The sequence below is a fragment of the Haematobia irritans genome, chromosome 4 (assembly GCF_050003625.1).
Source record: "Haematobia irritans isolate KBUSLIRL chromosome 4, ASM5000362v1, whole genome shotgun sequence".
Taxonomy (NCBI): Eukaryota; Metazoa; Arthropoda; class Insecta; order Diptera; family Muscidae; genus Haematobia; species Haematobia irritans.
The window spans coordinates 85371369-85390610 of record NC_134400.1 but is presented as its reverse complement, the minus strand read 5'-3'; the positions used below and the strand labels follow the sequence as shown (position 1 = coordinate 85390610).

Below are 19242 nucleotides of genomic sequence, written 5' to 3'. Positions count from 1 at the left end.
TGAGTCTATAGATTTTGTAGAAGTCTATCAAATTCTGTCCAGATCGAGTGATATTTAAATGTATGTATTTGGGACAAACCTTTATATATAGCCCCCAACACATTTGACGGATGTGATATGGTATCGAAAATTTAGATCTACAAAGTGGTGCAGGGTATAATATAGTCGGCACCGCCCGACTTTAGACTTTCCTTACTTGTTCTGTAATACAAACAATGTAGAAGAAATTATTCGATTTAAAAAATTTTTTAAATTTTACCTTTCGCCTGGACTGAGAATCGAACCGCGGACCCTGCAATTTGTAAGCCAACACACTGTCCACTGAGCCATCTAGCTGTTATTGTCATCAATAGACAATATATATATGGATAATATAAGTTATATTTAAATTGCATAGCTTGCGGCGCACACGAGCCGATTAAACAAACTTTATTTAACAGAAATAAACATTTAGTTGGCTACCGTGGATCAGTGGTTGCTAAGTCCGCCATGCATGCCAAGGGTCGTGGGTTCGATCCCTGCTTCGACCGAACACCAAAAAGTTTATTTTTATTTTTTTTACATATATTCCAGATATGTGCAGAAGAAACCGAAAAGAGGTTCAACATTAGATACTACTATATTAAATTTTTACTATGAACTGTAAAATGTGTCTTATTAAAGACATAAAGTCCGAAAAGAACAGCGCTTGATATAAACGAAATGGACTGTGTTGTTGGTTCAAAAATATTTTTTTTTATTAAAAAAACAAAAATTTTGTAATAAACGAATTTTTTTGGTGATAAAAGTTTAAAATTGGAACGCTTTCGCCCCCAAAAATCCCCAATTTGAATTAAAATTACCCACAAAAAAAACCCATTAAAATGTCGACAAGTTTTTTATACCCTCCACCATAGGATGGGGGTATATTAACTTTGTCATTCCGTTTGCAACACACCGAAATATTGCTCTAAGACCCTATAAAGTATATATATTCTGGGTCGTGGTGAAATTCTGAGTCGATCTGAGCATGTCCCTCCGTCTGTTGAAATCACGCTAGCTTCCGAACGAAACAAGCTATCGACTTGAAACTTGGCACAAGTAGTTGTTATTGATGTAGGTCGGATGGTATTGCAAACGGGCCATATCGGTCCACTTTTCGTATAACCCCCATATAAACGGACCCCCAAATTTGGCTTGCAGGCCCTCTAAGAGAAACAAATTTTATCCGATCTGGATGAAATTTGGTACATGGTGTTTGTAAATGTGTCGGACTGAAATGTGAACCTTCGAAGAGGAGAAAACTGGTGAATTTGGCTACCCGAAAGATTATACCCAATTGGTATACTCCAAAGATTTTGGCCCAGATAACGAAATGAAAAAACGAAAAAAAGGAAAACAACAAGGAGTCGGAATTAGGAATACAAATCACTTCAGATGTAATCGTAGGTTTTGTTCCTTACCAATTTATCAGTATGTGGAAGACAAAACGCAAGTATGTAATACTGGACTTGGTTAAACTTTATTGGTTGACTGTTCTATTGAGAGTGAGCGTAAGAAACTTCAGTGTTAACAAATATGTTACAAATTCAACTTAACGAAATAATGGTTGAGTTTATCTTACGTACTAAGAGACCTCTGGAATTGAGGTTTTTTGCAGAGATGGAACCTGTCTTGGCATGAACATTTCCGCCTCCTCTTGCTGTATGCAATAAAAACTTTTTAGAAATTCAAGATTAATTGCGCAATTCAATCAATTGAAAAAAAAAAAAATGTGTACAGATTCCTACAAAATTCAAACATGCTTAACAACTAGGAAAATTTAATTCATAAGTAGATTTTTTTTTCATAATATCTATGTTGAACAGGACCCAGAGAGTACCCATCCAAAGATTGTGTTCAGTGCCACCGGAAGTCCCGGATTGCCCATAATCATGCCAGGTCGAATAATTTTCGTATAAACGTCAGCACCGAAAACAATTGCGAAGGGACCACTTTTATAAAATTGAGGGTCTGCTAACGTTAGGTTGGGAAATTTCGTTGCAGTTGATGCAGGAAGAGACCTTTTCGGAGTGTCCATAGATATGCGGTTGTTGATCATCATCATCGTTTCGATGGATTCATATGGAGATTGTCGTGATCGGACGGTTACACAACATATGGCCTCATCACCAAGGCGAGTTCTAGGAAGATTTAAATCCTCAACTAATTGCTTCGAAATTTTGCTGACAGATGTGCATTGGTCGATAACTACCCTTACATGATGTCGTGTTTTGCCGTTTAAAATTTCGACAACGGCAGTCGGGAAGAGAGTAGTTGAATTTGGGCTGGTTATAACGTCTAGGCTAACTGTTCCACCAATTGGTGAGATCGGGTGTGGTTTAGATAGGATCCGATTTGAACTTTGTTCTGTCTTGACTTGCCGAGAACTTTTCGGAGTGCTTTGACTATGTATGTGAAGAAACGAATGATGATGACCGCCACAGTGTTTGCAACCAAGTGAAGAGAAGCAAGACCCAGATGAATGCTGATGAGCCAAACAGTTCGGACAGTAGTTGTGGGCAACAACAATTTGTAGACGTTTTTCAACAGACATTTTTAGGAACTTTTGGCAATTTCTCAAACCGTGAACGCCCTTGCAAATTTTACAAGGGAAGGGATTTTTTGTAGATTTAATTTTGGTCACTCTGCTTTGGACGGAAGGCATCCTGTAAGGAAAGAATTAGTATTGATTGAACTTAACAAGGAGGAAGAAGCACAATTTTCACAAGTGGACGTGTAATTAAACCTTTTGCTGTTAAAATATCAGCAACCCTTACTAAATTGTCTTTTCCCGGATAAACTTTCGTGACTCTTCCGAGTCTCCATTCTGTTGAAGGAAGGCAATCATCTCGAATGACGACCATTGAACCGACGTCAATGTTCTTTTGTGGAGTTTGCCATTTTACCCGTTTATGCATCTCTTTTAGGTACTCATGTTTCCAACGAATACTAAATTGTTGGCATAAAGCCTTAACTTTACGCCAACGGTTGACAATGGATAAATTGGTCTCAATCTCGGATGGTTCACATAAGGACAATATTGGACCCCCAGTTAGAAAGTGGCCGGGAGTCAATGCCAGGATATCATTCGGATCTTCGGACATAGGGGAAATTGGTCGCGAGTTCAAACATGCCTCAATCCGAGCTAGGATAGTAGTGAATTCCTCGAAAGTAAAGCGATAATTCCCCGCAATTTTTTTGAAGTGTGTCTTAAAACTTTTGACACCCGCCTCCCAGAGTCCCCCCATGTGTGGAGCTCCAGGTGGTATGAAATGCCAAGTGACTTCTTGGTGAGCGAAATGGGAATGAATCGAATCACGGGAACATTTTAGGACATTTTGAGCAAGTTCTTTAGACGCGCCGACGAAGTTCTTGCCATTATCAGAATAAACATTTCTAGGGCATCCACGACGTGATACGAACCTGTGGAAGGCCGCTAGAAAATCTGGAGTGGATAGATTGGTCGTTGTCTCTAAATGTATTGCCCTCGTTGCGAAGCAAACGAATACGCAAACATATCCCTTGGAACTATATACGGAACGCCCGGTGAATGCTTTGATGTCGAACGGGCCGGCAAAATCGATTCCGGTGTTCGCGAATGGTCTGGAAATTGTTGTTCGTTCGGGGGGGAGTGTGGCCATTAATTGCTTCTGGAGTTTATGCTTAGCAATTACACAAGCCTTACAGTTATGAATTGTAGATTTTATTAGATTCTTCGCTTTCGGAATCCAAAACTGTAATCGCAACATTCGGAGCATTAAATTATTTCCTCCATGAATAGTTACAATGTGAATGAATTTCAGAAGCAATCGAGAAAATTGACAGTTGTAAGGCAGGATTATCGGATATTGCTCGTCGTATGTCAGCCCTTCAGACCCGGCAATACGACTGCAAACGCGCATAATTCCATTCGAGTCAATAAAAGGATTTAGACTTGAAAGAGAGCTGGAAGACGGAATTAAATTCTTTCTAGTAAGACTTCGATATTCGTTTGGGTATATATTCTTTTGCGCCAATACTATTAAACATCTTTTAGTATTCTCGATGTCACATGTCCGTATTTGGATGGAATCTATTGAGTCAGTCGAAGAGAATGTTTTCCGGGTTTTCGAAATAAAACGGAACACATATGTCAAGACTCTCATCGCACGACTGAAGGAAGAAAATCTATTGAGGGGATCCTCAAACTGGGCAAAATATGTAAAATTTGTAGAAATCTTAGCCTCAATGAGACTTTCGTTGATTTCTACAGGAACTGTTATTGGCCACAAACTTGGTGGAAGTTTCAGCCATGGAGGTCCACACCACCATAGATTATTGTCAGATATTTCGGAAGGGTAAGCTCCGCGTGAGGCAATATCGGCTGGATTATACCTCGACTCAACGTGGGACCAGCTCTTCGTGTCAACAATTTCGGAAATTCTGGACACCCGGTTCGCTACGAAAGTTTTCCACGAGAAGGCCGGTTTTCTCAACCAAGCTAAGACAATCATAGAATCCGTCCAACAATATATCCGGATATTAGGAACTGGGAAAATTTGCATAATCGATTCAATTAATTCGGCAAGCAGAACCGCACCGCAAAGTTCGAGTCGAGGAATAGATATCGTTTTCAGTGGAGACACCCTCGATTTAGCAGTGAGTAAATGGACATTCACCTTTCCGTCCGATGTCTCAGAACGCAAGTATACCGCTGCAGCGTACGCCTTCTCGGAAGCGTCACTAAAGCCATGTAACTGGACCTCACATTCCGGGCTATACTGCACCCAACGAGGGATCCTAATATTTTCAATGCCTGAATAGTGGTCGAGAAAATTCTGCCAGTTGGTTAAAAGATCGGATGGTATTTGGTTGTCCCAATCAATTTTGCGTGACCATATGTTACGCATTAAAAGCTTTGCAGTCACAATGTAAGGACATAACCAACCAGCTGGGTCGAATAGTTTAGAAATTTCGGATAGAATTTGACGTTTTGTTGGACGCTCAGATGATTTTATGGTTTGTGCGTGAAAATAGAAATAATCATCTCTGGCGTTCCATCTTACGCCTAAGGTTTTAGCCGTGCTGCTATCATCGAACTTTAAAAAGGCATCGTTAAGTAAATGTTCTCTAGGAATTGTTTGAAGAAATTCGGGAGAATTGGAAGTCCATTTCCTTAACGGGAACCCTGCAGAATTCAATGCGGAAATCAGTTCCTCCCGTGCCTGAATTGCGGAAGCTATATCATGGCTACCAGCCAGAACATCATCTACGTACATTGATGACATAAGGATATGACTAGCGATAGGAAACGAATCCTTTACATCAGTTGCAAGCTGCTGCAAAGTGCGTAACGCCAGATACGGAGCACAATTTAATCCGAAGGTAACCGTTTTCAATTCGTATTCACGGAGATCTTCTTGTGGATTACTTCGGTAAATTATCTTTTGGAACGGAGTGTGTTTCGGAGTTACGAAAATCTGGCGATACATTTTCTCGATATCGCTATTAAAAACGATTTTATAGATACGCCACCGAAGCAATAAACTAGTCAAATCAAGTTGCAGTGAAGGACCACAATGAAGGACATCATTCAAGCTGATTCCGTTTGAAGTGGAATTGGATGCATTAAAAACTACCCGAAGTTTGGTAGTAACGCTATCGGGACGGATAACAGAATGATGTGGCAAGTAATAGCAGCCAGTGTGATCGGTTAAATCTGAAGAAGCCTCTTTCATATGGCCCAAAGCCAAATATTCCCTTATAACTGTGTCATACTGTAGCTTAATTTCCGGGGTTCGAAGAAGGCGATTCTCAGTTCGCAGAAATTGTGCTGTTGCAATATGTTTTGAATACCCTAGCTTCAATGATTTACCGAACCCCTCTTTGAACGGAAGTTCTACAATATAACGTCCAGACGGACCTCTGGTGGTTGTACGGACAAAAAGTTCCACACAGAATTTATCAGATTCGGACATATACTTCCGTTTAGGAAGGTCTTCCACCTCAAAAAATTTCGAAATTTGTTCGTCCAAGTTCATTTCAGTGAGATAAGACACGGTAGTCCGAAATGATTTAATGATATCTGACTGGATGGGACCGGTTAAGACCCAACCAAATATGGTTTCTTGAGCCATAAGGGATCCACAAACTTGGCGTTTTATTCCGTCAAGCATAACTTGCGGAATGAGATCAGCGCCAATTAAAATGTCGACATACGAAGTTCTATAAAATTCAGGATCGGCTAATTGGATATCTGGTATTTGGGAGAACATTTCTGCATTGGCAGTGAATGTTGGTAACGAGGAAGTTAAATGTGGAAGAACTATAGCGGATGTGTTAATGGTAATTTCAGAGTTAATAGGGGAAGTAATGCAAATGTCACAGATCCTTTGAGATCGCGCTGAAATTGAACCGTTTAATCCCGAAATATGAGCAGAAATTTTATTGGCATTGAGATTGAGCAATTTGAAAATTTTTTCTGAAATAAATGAGGCCTCAGAGCCCGAATCGAATACTGCTCTCGCCATGAAAATTTCTCCCCTGTGGAGGATATGTACGATAGCCGTTCCCAACAGGACTTTCCTAGATGTAGTTGTGGCTAACGATTGAATACAATCGACAGAAGTTGCATTTAAGGTAGTGGACTGTATTTGTTGACTATTAGAACTGCCTGCTTCGGAGGATACGAGTGGAGAGCTGTTTCCCGAATCGCCTTTAGTAGTACACAGGAGTGTATGATGTCGTAGATGACACTTTAAACAATTAAAGGTGCTTTTACATTCCTTGACTGTGTGATTCTTTGCGAAGCAGTTCAAGCAAAGTTTAAGCTTTCTTATGCACTCCATTTTGTCCTTGTAGCACATATTTGCAAACTTCGGACAAAGTCTAATAGTATGTGACTGGTCAGGACACAGCTTGCATTGAGGAATAGTTAATTTATTCTGATATGCATTAACGCGTTTCGGAACTTTCGGAAAGCTTTTTGGGGGATCCGTAGATTTGCAAGACGAAGGATTGATATTGAGATCGGAAACCGTTTCCAAAGTCTGATATCTTCCCGTAAGGAATTTGTCAAGTTCCTGCCAGGACGGACATTCGGTTTTATTGTTAACGGACTGTTCCCATAAGGATAAGGTATTTTCTGGAAGTCTTGTACAACATAAGTACACAAATATTGGATCCCAACTGTGAACATCTATACCATAAAGTTTCAAAGCGGATATGATTCCATTTATTGTACTCTGAATGGATTTTATAGAGTCACCGGACTCAACCGAAATTTTCTGCAAACCAAAAAGAAGTTTGAGCTGACTATTGATCAATAACCGCTTATTTTCATATCGGAGTTGTAACGCTTTCCATGCGATCTCGAAACCCTCATTTGTTAACGGGGCCTTTTTGACTACTTCTCGCGCCTCGTTTCTCGTTTTGTTATTTAAGTGAAACAACTTTTCAACCGGAGACAAGCGAGAATTTCGAATATAAATGGCGGTAAAAAGATCCCGAAACGACGGCCATGAAAGGTAATCGCCATGGAACAATTCGGTATCGCACGGAGGGAGATGAACGGACGTATGCTCATTTCTGTTTTGAGTGGTATTCGATTCGAAACTCGTTTCGACTACCTTTTTGGCGGCGATAGCCTCCCCTATTCTCGACATACAGTCAACGTAAGTGGCGTAAGTGGTCTGGTACCGGGCCCGAACAGTCTCCAAATCGTGCTTACTATCCTCATCGGAAGAGGCCAGTAGCTCTTGGACGCTTTCTTCGTAAGTAGGTTTAACTCTACGCCAAATATCTCGTAACTCCTCTTCATGAACTTTCAGTGAGTGAATAGAAGAGGTATTTAACATATCGCTCCCGATTTCAGAATTGAAAATAATCAGCGCGTCGGAAATCTGGGTAAACTTGGTCAATACGACAGACATTTTGGCTCAAGCAAACGGAAATGAACGTATGAAACAGATTTATTTTCTTCGCAGTTGCAGTATGAAAATGATCCAATTAGTTGAAATTGGGGTAGGCGAAAAGAATCACAAATTGGCCAAAGATTCCAAAAAGTCCAATGGCGAAATAATTTTCGATTTAAATCACTCTTGGAGTTGTAAGAAAACACAAGACAAAAAAAATAAAAATAATCGCCAAATTGGAAACGTGAAAAGTTTGAAACTCAAATTTCCCAAATTCAGAACAATTTAAATAAAATTAAGTAGTGTAAACAATCTCATGCGATATAGCGTACTTCTGATTGTAATACCAAACATACCCAATTCACGTTAAAAATGCTCCCTTTATCGTAAATATCGTAGCTAAAGAAATTTTAACTTCGACAATCTGAGGCCGTACAGGAATAGAATTTAATGCAATTCCATCGGTATGAGTAACGAAAGTAGAAACCGCTCGGAGTCGGATTCTAAGTCAAAGCAACTGGTAATTGATTTGAGCGAAAATTCTATTCCCAAAGTATAGTCCAATCAAATCACAAACTACAAAATTCAACCGAATCGGAACCTTTTGAAAATATTGTAAATAAATATTGTAATTGATTACAGCAGATTCGATGACGAAATATCTTATATCTCAATAAATAAATAAATTCACGTTAAAATTTAATTTAATGTAATTCAATTTAACACGATTTTCAATAGCGAAACACGAAATGGATGGATGGTAGGACTTCTCACTTTGATGAAATAAAAATACCGAATGTAAATTCGCTGTGAACAAAATTGAAAACTTACTAAAATCTATATATAATGGGACGTATACAGATATCAGGAAAGTTATTGATCCATGTAAACCAAAGAATTGGTTTGCCAACAATTACTACTATCGTTGTTCGTTAAACAACAAAAAATTAACTACGGTTCGCGCAGTGTACGGAATTGAATGCAAAAATATAACCTTGGATTTATTTTGGTTAATGGATTCTACCGTAAATCCCAAATTTATCTTCCCGTACGCTTATTAAGAAAATATCCGAACGTTCCAGTCGAAAATTCGGAAACTCCTGGGAGAGAGAACCAATTTGTCTCAATGTAAACAAATGTTTCAGCAAATATAAAATTTCTCGTTATTACGAAACTTTATAAAATGCGTAAAGGAATAATTTAAGGAAATGCTCCTTCAGGTATCCATAAGATACCGCTAAAGTGTTCACCAACAGCACCAGAAATAAAATTTTCAGGAAACTCTCTATAGAAATAAAGTAATTTTCTATAGAAACAAAATGTTGAGAAAATTTTCCTTTAGAAATTAAATTTCGACAAATTTCCTATAGAAAAAAAAATCTCGACATAATTTTTATTAACAAGTAAAATTTTGAGAATATTTTCTACACAAATAAAATGGTCACAAAATTTTTCTGTAGAAATAAAATGTTGACGAATTTGTCTATAGAATTAGTTTTTCCATAAAATTTTCTATAGAAATAAAATTTCGAAAAAATTTCTATAGAAATACAATTTTGACAAAAAATTTTTTATGGAAAGAAAATTTTGACAAAATTTTCTTAGAAATGAAATCTGGAGAAAACTTTTTAAACCTTCGCACAAGATGTTGATTTGGAAATTAACGTGTCGTTGGCCCCGAACACTGGCCCGCTTTTACACATCGGATTCGAAAGCTCACTGATATATAAAAATATACAATTGAATAAACACTATTCGGGCTATACCAATTAAATAATTTTGTATAATTCTGCCCCTTCAAAGCTTTAGAAATTTGGAGTGTGGAAAATGTTCAACAATTGACAATCAATCAATAACAAGCTAATTTTTGATTCCGCGAAATATGATAGGTATAACCAATATGATTCCAAAAACTTTATGGAATATATTCAGCTCGAGAACTTAACTTAATTCCGTGTAGTACTCAACAAATCGTTTTGAAAACACTTGCACTTTCACTGCATTCAACCACTGGCCAGAGCCGTGCTGTTAAATTTGGGGTTTCTATACTAGTGTACTAGTCCCGGGCAGTATACATAAAATTTCGAAACTTACATGAACTACTGAATCGTTCAAATCCAAAATATGTGGGCGAAATAATGAAAATTTCTCCAATTTGCTGGCAATTCCCCTTCTTACGATTCGGAACTTCGGATACAATTTCACCCAAAAGTATTGTGTCGAACTCAAATTTCATGTGTCAACACTTTCTCGTAATACCTTGAATATTGATTGGTTTATTTATTTTCCACTTGATTCGGGTTTCCCCTTTTGTCTTGGATTAATGCGTAATTTTAATTTTTAAAATGTGACCTTTTTGTAAACACTTTGCCTTCTTGCCTCAATGTTTGGTGAGTGGAACTGTCAAAATGCAATTATTAAAAACCCAAACAGCATCAAATGCCTGTAAAATTACCAGATCACTGTATGAAGGAAAAAAAACTGATCACCAATAGACTCTCAGTGATACGGGAATTATACCAGTCGATACGTATAACAGTGTCGCCAAAAGGAGGGGAAACTGTGGTATAACACATGAGATGCAAACAATGTTGTCTCAGTGAGAGTACAAGGTAATTGTTATACTCGTTATTCCCCACTGCACCAGTGAGAATTATGAGGGGAATCGTTAGCGCAGTTGAATATAACAAACCAAAAGTGGGGAATATGGTTGAGGCAAAAACGATCGGTGTGAGAAAAAGAGAGCGCTGACAGGTAAATGCAATGATATTGTAATGTAACTTAAAATTTAATGGGAGAATATTATAGGAACATATACTTGTTGCTGTATACTGAAATATTTTACATAAATCATGTAAAATATGACCTTATATATCGATTCTAACGGAATTTCTGAACGTGTCCAATAAACGAATTCCCCATGAATAATTAAACTCTTGCGGAGAAGTTTTTTATAGGGGAAATTTAAGTGGTGATAACATAAATTAAGATTTACACGTAAATGTCTCGAAATTTAGGAATTTTAGATTTTTCTCTCGTCACACTAAATAGCAACCAAAAGAACAAATTGCGATGATTTTTCTTTTTGTTTGGAAAGGTTTCTTTTTATTACACACACTTGTGAAAATTTAACTAACTTTCTGTAATAGGATATGGAAGTACTCACGTAGATTTTTAATTTTTGGCCGAAAAACGGATTTACCTTCTGAAGTGGGACAAACCTTGTTGATTCCTAGAATTAATGGGACGGTTGTATAGCTTTCAGGATTCCAAGATTCGGTTCGGAGGACCATGTAAATGTGTCGGACTGAAATGTGAACCTTCGAAGAGGAGAAAACTGGTGAATTTGGCTACCCGAAAGATTATACCCAATTGGTATACTCCAAAGATTTTGGCCCAGATAACGAAATGAAAAAACGAAAAAAAGGAAAACAACAAGGAGTCGGAATTAGGAATACAAATCACTTCAGATGTAATCGTAGGTTTTGTTCCTTACCAATTTATCAGTATGTGGAAGACAAAACGCAAGTATGTAATACTGGACTTGGTTAAACTTTATTGGTTGACTGTTCTATTGAGAGTGAGCGTAAGAAACTTCAGTGTTAACAAATATGTTACAAATTCAACTTAACGAAATAATGGTTGAGTTTATCTTACGTACTAAGAGACCTCTGGAATTGAGGTTTTTTGCAGAGATGGAACCTGTCTTGGCATGAACAGTGTTAGTATATGGTCTTTAACAACATTAACATTCACAAATTGGTCCACATCGGTCCATAATTATATATATAGCCCCCATATAAACCGATCCCCCGATTTGGCTTGCGGAGCCTCTAAGAGAAGCAAATTTCATTCGAGCCGGTTGATATTTGGTACATGGTGTTAGTATGTGGTCTCTAATGACCATGCAAAAATTGGTCCACATCGGTTCATAATTATATATAGCCCCATATAAACCCATCCCCAGATTTGACCTTCGGAGCCCCTTGGAAGAGCAAAATTCATCCGATTCGGTTGAAATTTGGTACGTGATGTTAGTATATGGTATCCAACAACCATGCAGGAATTGGTTCATATCAGTCCATAATTATATATAGCCCCCATATAAACCGATCCCCAGATTTGACCCCCGGTGCCTTTCGGAGAAGCAAAATTCATCCGATCTGGTTGAAATTTAGTACGTGATGGTAGTATATGATATTTAACAACCATGCCAAAAGTGGTCCATATCAGTCCATAATCATATATAGCCCCCATATAAACCGATCCCCAAATTACATCCGAGCCAGTTGAAATTTGGTACATTGTGCTAGTATATGGCCGTTAAGAACCATGCCTAACTAGGTCCATATCGGTCTATAGTTATATATAAATCAGATAAATCGATCCCCAATCACACAAAAATTGGTCCATATTAAGTTCATAATTGTATATAGCCCACATATAAGCGACCCCCATATTTCAATTCTGGCTCTCTACGTACCGTGCAAAAGTCCATATCGATTCGTAATTATTTGTAGACTTACACAGTCTTACACAAGTTTACATACGGTTTAAGAAATTGTATTTTCTTTAATTATTAAAATATAATAAAATATGCATATATATGCTTTAGATTTTGTAAATTAATTTGAAAAAACAAAGTATTTGTCCATTTTCAAGAAGATGTTTTTAGTCTGGATTATAAACAACAACAAGAAACATGTTTAGTTATAAGGTAAAAACCTCAAGGGTATGTAAACTTATGTGAGACTGTGTACCTATACATAACTTTTTTGTCTAATATATACCACGTATGGACTAACTCACAATTTAGAAAACGATGTTAAGAAGTTTTAAGATACCACAACCCAAATAATTCGATTGTGGATGACAGTCTTTCGTAGAAGTTTCTACGCAATCCATGGTGGAGGGTACATAAGATTCGGCCTGGCCGTATATACTTGTTTATATCTCATTTTTTTCATAGGATGTATTAAAAATCGCAAAATCGTTTAATTCACATACAAACACTGTATTCGTATCCCACCCCAAGAAGTAATGTAAATTCACAGCAACGGCTTGTTGAAATGGTGGGCATCCGTTCTATGACAAGCCCGTGTTAAATTCAACGCTTCTGCACCAATTGTGTACCACTTCTGGATCCAAAGAGAATATTTTCACTATATATAATTATGGACCGATGTGGACCAATTTTTGCATGGTTGTTAGAGACCATATACTAACACCATTTACCAAATTTCAGCCGTATCGGATGAAATTTGGTTCTCTTAGAGCAATCGCAAGCCAATTTTGGGGGTCCGTTTATATGGGGGCTATACGTAAAAGTGGACCGATATGGACCAATTTTTGCACGGTTGTTAGAGGCCATATACTAACACCATGTACCAAATTTCAGCCGGATCGGATGAAATTTGCTTCTCTTAGAGAGTCTGCAAGCCAAATTTGGGGGTACGTTTATATGGGGGCTATACGTAAAAGTGGACCGATATGGCCCATTTGTAATACCATCCAGCCTACATCAATAACAACTACTTGTGCCAAGTTTCAAGTCGATAGCTTGTTTCGTTCGGAAGTTAGCGTGATTTCAACAGACGGATGGACGGACGGACGGACGGACATACTCAGATCGACTCAGAATTTCACCACGACCCAGAATATATATACTTTATGTTGTCTTAGAGCAATATTTCGATGTGTTACAAACGGAATGACAAAGTTAATATACCCCCTTCCTATGGTGGAGGCTATAAAAATAAATATAGCACTTTAATTTGTTGCATTACATATCAGCGAGCTTGTACATATAGGGGAGGTATATATATAACTCTGATCAGATTTAAACGAAACATCAAGAAGTGCTTGCCACTCCAAAATAACGGTTTGTTCAAAATTTCAGAAGCATTGGTTGGGTTATATGTGATATAAACTCAAATCGGGTGATTATATACGGTCTCTATATTCAAACGATATAAACCCAAATCGGGTGATTATATGTACGGGCTCTATATTCAAACATGGTCCGATCTCTGTAAATTGGCAGAGATACTAATATTAACAAGAGCAAACTTTTTGCCAAATTTCATGTAAATCGGTTACTCCTTTGAATTAATATACAAATACCCCACTGTGAGACGACAAACAAGCTTGTCGGCGAAAATTTTCTCTATTGTTGTTTCCAAGTATTTTTGTTGGTCAATATAGCATGATTTTTCTGTATTTAATGAACGAGTTGAATAAAAACATGTAAGGTTTTGTTGTTTGAGTTATTTAAAAAAATATATATATATTCACGTGACCAAACAACAACACTGCCTAGTGGTAAGTTGAAAAACTTGAAAAGCGATGGCAACACTATATCATTTTCCGCCAAGGAATTAGAATAGATTTAAATTTGGCGACACGCCGCGGAATTTGGGCTTCCCATAAGAAATACACGTAAACAAGTGTTCGCCTACCGCATATCACTATGGTAATTTTTACACACTTAGAAGCCGTGGCTTAGATACAAGATTACCTGATAATAAGGATTTCTCTCGGAGTAAACATACGTATAAAATGTTTTAATTTTTCCACAAAGAACTCGTATTCTTTTTCTTCAAGTGAGCAGTTCTCATTGTCTTCTATGTAGCATAATTATTTGTAATGGAATCATATCGCTCGAATAATCAGCTTTGACACTGACGTGGTCGAAATGTTAACTACCGTCTAGAAAGAGTTATTATCCCACAGAGATTGATTGATGGCATTGAGAAATAAAATTCGTTCGTTTTGTTTTTTTTTTTTTTGTTTAATTTCAGATCGGCGTTTTTATTTACGATTACATAACCGTGAAGCCGCACAGTGAACTGAATAGCACCAGTATTCCAAGTGAATCTTTGCTAATTTATCGGCCCGATCGCCGCCTGGAGATATGGCGTTTTCTCACATACATGACACTGCATGCAAATTGCTTTCATTTGGCTTTCAATGTCATCGTTCAGTTGCTCTATGGTCTACCGCTGGAAATGGTACATGGCTCCTCACGTATCGCAGCTATTTATATGGCCGGTGTATTGGCCGGATCACTTGGTACCAGTGTCATTGATTCCGAGGTGTATTTGGTGGGAGCGAGTGGTGGCGTTTACGCATTGCTGGCAGCACAACTGGCCAATGTAATGATCAATTTTGGCCAAATGCGTTATGGCGCCTCTCAACTAATGGCAGTATTGTTATTTGGTAAGATCCAATATTCTTTGTAATTTAGCAACCATAACCCATACATTTTCTCTTGACATTTCAGTATTTTGTGATACTGGTTATGCTTTCTATAGCAAATATGTTGCAGATCAGGAATTATTGCTCATACCTTCGGTATCCTATATTGCTCATCTGACAGGATCCTTGGCTGGTTTCTCCATTGGTTTCCTAGTTCTAGTGAATTTTGAAGACAAAAATGAATCGAGTATGCTACGTTGGCTGGCGTTTGGGGTCTATGCAGTCTTCATTCTATTTGCCATTGCCTTTAATCTGGTGAATACGGTCACTGCTCAACAGTTGGAGGAGAAAGGAGAGGCCTTCGGTAGAAATCTATTACAGAATTTGGGTATAACCTAAAAACTATCGATGGCACACAGGAACAAAATCTTATCTAAAAAGGAAACTAATACTCGCACTTTAGCTGCTCATCTACTACTGAAATTTTAATCTAAGTTGAATGAAGTTTTTTGTCCAAAGACATAATGGCTGAGAGATGTTATTGTGATCAAGCCAAAGACTGAAAAAAATGCAATAAATATTAGACACTAAGTGCATTATCAATATCAACATAACTAGGAAATCATCATAGATTAGTATATGTGGCCTTAAATTCTGCTGGGCCAAATCGCATATAACAACTAAAAGGGATCATACACTGAAAGAAGAGTTTTCTTTTCTGAGGAACGGAATTTTAGACAAACGATGTTGTCGTTTGCAGAGATAGGTGAGGTTAGGTTAGGTGGCAGCCCGATGTATCAGGCTCACTTAGACTATTCAGTCCTTCTCTCTTATCACTGAGTGCTGCCCGATTCCATGTTAAGCTCAATGACAAGGGACCTCCTTTTTATAGCCGAGTCCGAACGGCGTTCCACATTGCAGTGAAACCACTTAGAGAAGCTTTGAAACCCTCAGAAATGTCACCAGCATTACTGAGGTGGGATAATCCACCGCTGAAAAACTTTTTGGTGATCGGTCGAAGCAGAAATCCAACCCACGACCTTGTGTATGCAAGGCGGGCATGCTAACCATTGCACCACGGTGGCTCCAGAGATGGTCTGTATCAAACTTTTTTAGGTTTGCGACTGTCGCAAAGTTTTAAACGTCGTAAACATACGCGTCGTAAATGTAGAAAAAGTAACAAAAGTCGCAAACTGAAAATACTTTAGTCGCGTCATGTAGGCAGCGAATTCGATGAATTCGACGAATTCAGTCTCCGGTCCAATATAACCCCAAGGTATTTTTCACACTCACCAACGGGAATTTCGATACCACCTAAGAAAATAGGCTTGGCCGTGGGAAAACTTTCACAAATTTCTGCAGAAACTCACAGCGAATGCTGTCAAACTAAATTAAAAACTGTTCAGAATTTCTTCTATACAAAATTAGGTTTTCTACAGTCGGTTTACGACTTTTGCGACATACGTATTATACCGTCGCAAAAGTCACAGTTTGTGACAGGCCAACCTTGGTCGTTTGACGCTAAAAAAAATGAAAGCAAAGGAAACAGTTTAGAGACAATCGTTGAATGACTTATGATAAATTCGGGTTTATGTAGTCTAAAATAAATTCATTTAAAACAAAGGGGATTTTCGTTTGCCTAAAATTTCGTTCCGGAGGAAAGTATTTTTCCTTTACGTAATAAATTGCTTTGATACATATGGAACTTCAGGCGGATATGATGGGGCATACTCCCTTCACCTGATAGTGTCAAACTGTAAAGTCCATAAAGCTTACATGTAGAAAGGAGTATGATAACCTTAAAATAGTTTAAGCTAAATGTTGTTTTTGGATGGGGAAAATGGAAACTTTTTGCAACAAAAATGTTGTTTTCTCGCCAAATGTGAAATGCTTGCCGATTCAGATACATATTTTTCCAAGAAAATAATATGGTTGCGGTGATGATGTTACATGTCCCCAATCAAAAAATAACATTATGCTCTTCACGAGGACCATAATTTCCGAAAAAATAACACGATTGAAACGTGTTTTAGGGTGACCATATTCCTTCAGTAGGTGTTTGGAGACTACATTAAATTTTAGATCGATAACAACCAATTTTTGTATGAGTTCTGAAGTAATTTTAAATTTCTTGTCTACACGCAGAGAAGAAACATGATTGTCACAATCATATTCGAAGAGTAAAATAATATGATAGGAGCTATTTTTGCGGCGACCATGTAACATTTTAACTTGCAACCATGTTGGCTCAGTGAGCATGGTTCTAAGAAAAATATAATTGTCCTCATCTGAAATGTTATTATATTGATAAAAATAATTTTGGTTGAATGAAAAGACAATGGTCACGATTTAAAATGTTATGGTATTCATTAAAAATGTTTTTCTCCTAGTTAAAAGAACATGGTCACAACCTAAAATGCTTTAATCTTTATGAAAAAACTTTTTTTCGTCGTCGAAAAAAAGTTTGATGTTTATTTATTTATAAACTAATTCATTGTTTATTTGTATTTATAATGACGTGCAAGCAAACATCACATATTTTTAAACACTCTATTTTGGTTTAATTTCAACAATAAGTAATCATTCCATATTTACTTCGTGCTCATCAAATGTACAAACGCAGACATCATGTAACTGCAAATAAAAATAACAAAATGCAGAACAAACAAGTAAGGAAAGTCTAAAGTCGGGCGGGGCCGACTATATTATACCCTGCACCACTTTGTAGATCTAAATTTTCGATACCATATCACATTACGTCAAATGTGTTGGGTGCTATATATAAAGGTTTGTCCCAAATACATACATTTAACTATCACTCGATCTGGACAGAATTTGATAGACTTCTACAAAATCTATAGACTCAAAATTTAAGTCGGCTAAAGCCCTAACACAATGTTAGTAAAAAAATATGGGATAAATTTAAATCTGAAACAATTTTAAGGAAACTTTGCAAAAATTTATTTATGATTTATCGCTCAATATATATGTAATAGAAGTTTAGGAAAATGAAAGTCATTTTAACAGCTTTTCGACTAAGCAGTGGCGATTTGACAAGGGAAATGTTGGTATTTTGACCATTTTTGTCGAAATCAGTAAAACATATATATGGGAGCTATATCTAAATCTGAACCGATTTCAATCAAATTTGGCGCGCATAGCTACAATGCTAATTCTACTCCCTGTGCAAAATTTAAACTAAATCGGAGCAAAAAATTTACCTCTGTGGTCATATGAGTGTAAATCGGGCGAAAGCTATATATGGGAGATATATCTAAATCTGAACCGATTTCAACCAAATTTGGCACGCATAGCTACAATGCTAATTCTACTCCCTGTGCAAAATTTCAACTAAATCGGAGCAAAAAATTGGCCTCTGTGGTCATATGAGTGTAAATCGGGCGAAAGCTATATATGGGAGATATATCCAAATCTGAACCGATTTCAACCAAATTTGGCACGCATAGCTACAATGCTAATTCTACTCCCTGTGCAAAATTTCAGCTAAATCGGAGAAAAAATTGGCCTCTGTGGTCATATGAGTGTAAATCGGGCGAAAGCTATATATGGGAGCTATATCTAAATCTGAACCGATTTCAACCAAATTTGGCATGCATAGCTATGATGCAAATTCTACTCCCTGTGCAAAATTTCAACTAAATCGGAGCGAAAAATTGGCCTCTGTGGTCATATGAGTGTAAATCGGGCGAACGATATATATGGGAGCTATATCTAAATCTGAACCGATTTCAATAAAATTTGGCACACTAGACTACACTACTAATTGAACTCCTAGTGCAAAATTTCACCCAAATTGGGGTAAAACTCTGGCTTCTGGGACCGTATTAGTCCATATCGGGCGAAAGATATATATGGGAGCTATATCTAAATCTGAACCGATTTCTTCCAAAATCAATAGGTATCTATTCTGAGCCAAAACACATACTTGTGCCAAATTTGAAGTCGATTGGACTAAAACTACGACCTAGACTTTGATTACAAAAATGTGTTCACGGACAGACGGACAGACGGACAGACGGACAGACGGACATGGCTATATCGACTCAGGAGTCCACCCTGAGCATTTTTGCCAAAGACACCATGTGTCTATCTCGTCTCCTTCTGGGTGTTG

The 19242-nt window shown here is 37.5% G+C and overlaps 2 protein-coding genes across 6 annotated transcripts in view; one reads left to right on the top strand and one right to left on the bottom strand.

The window, feature by feature from the left end:
• The window catches only part of LOC142235594 (protein rhomboid-like), a 286257-nt gene extending 270556 nt beyond the window's left edge, over positions 1-15701 (top strand). For all 5 annotated transcript variants that reach the window (XM_075306855.1, XM_075306854.1, XM_075306852.1 and 2 more), the window contains 2 exons: positions 14714-15131; positions 15196-15701. In XM_075306855.1, coding sequence (XP_075162970.1) covers positions 14714-15131; positions 15196-15509 — 732 coding nt within the window. In that variant the 3' untranslated portion in view covers positions 15510-15701. The remainder of the gene's footprint in view (positions 1-14713; positions 15132-15195) is intronic.
• LOC142237050 (uncharacterized) lies at positions 1825-2585 on the bottom strand. Its single transcript, XM_075308378.1, has one exon. The coding sequence runs from the start codon at positions 2573-2575 to the stop codon at positions 1835-1837; it is 741 nt and encodes a 246-aa protein (XP_075164493.1). The 5' UTR covers positions 2576-2585; the 3' UTR covers positions 1825-1834.
• Positions 15702-19242: the final 3541 nt, after the last annotated feature.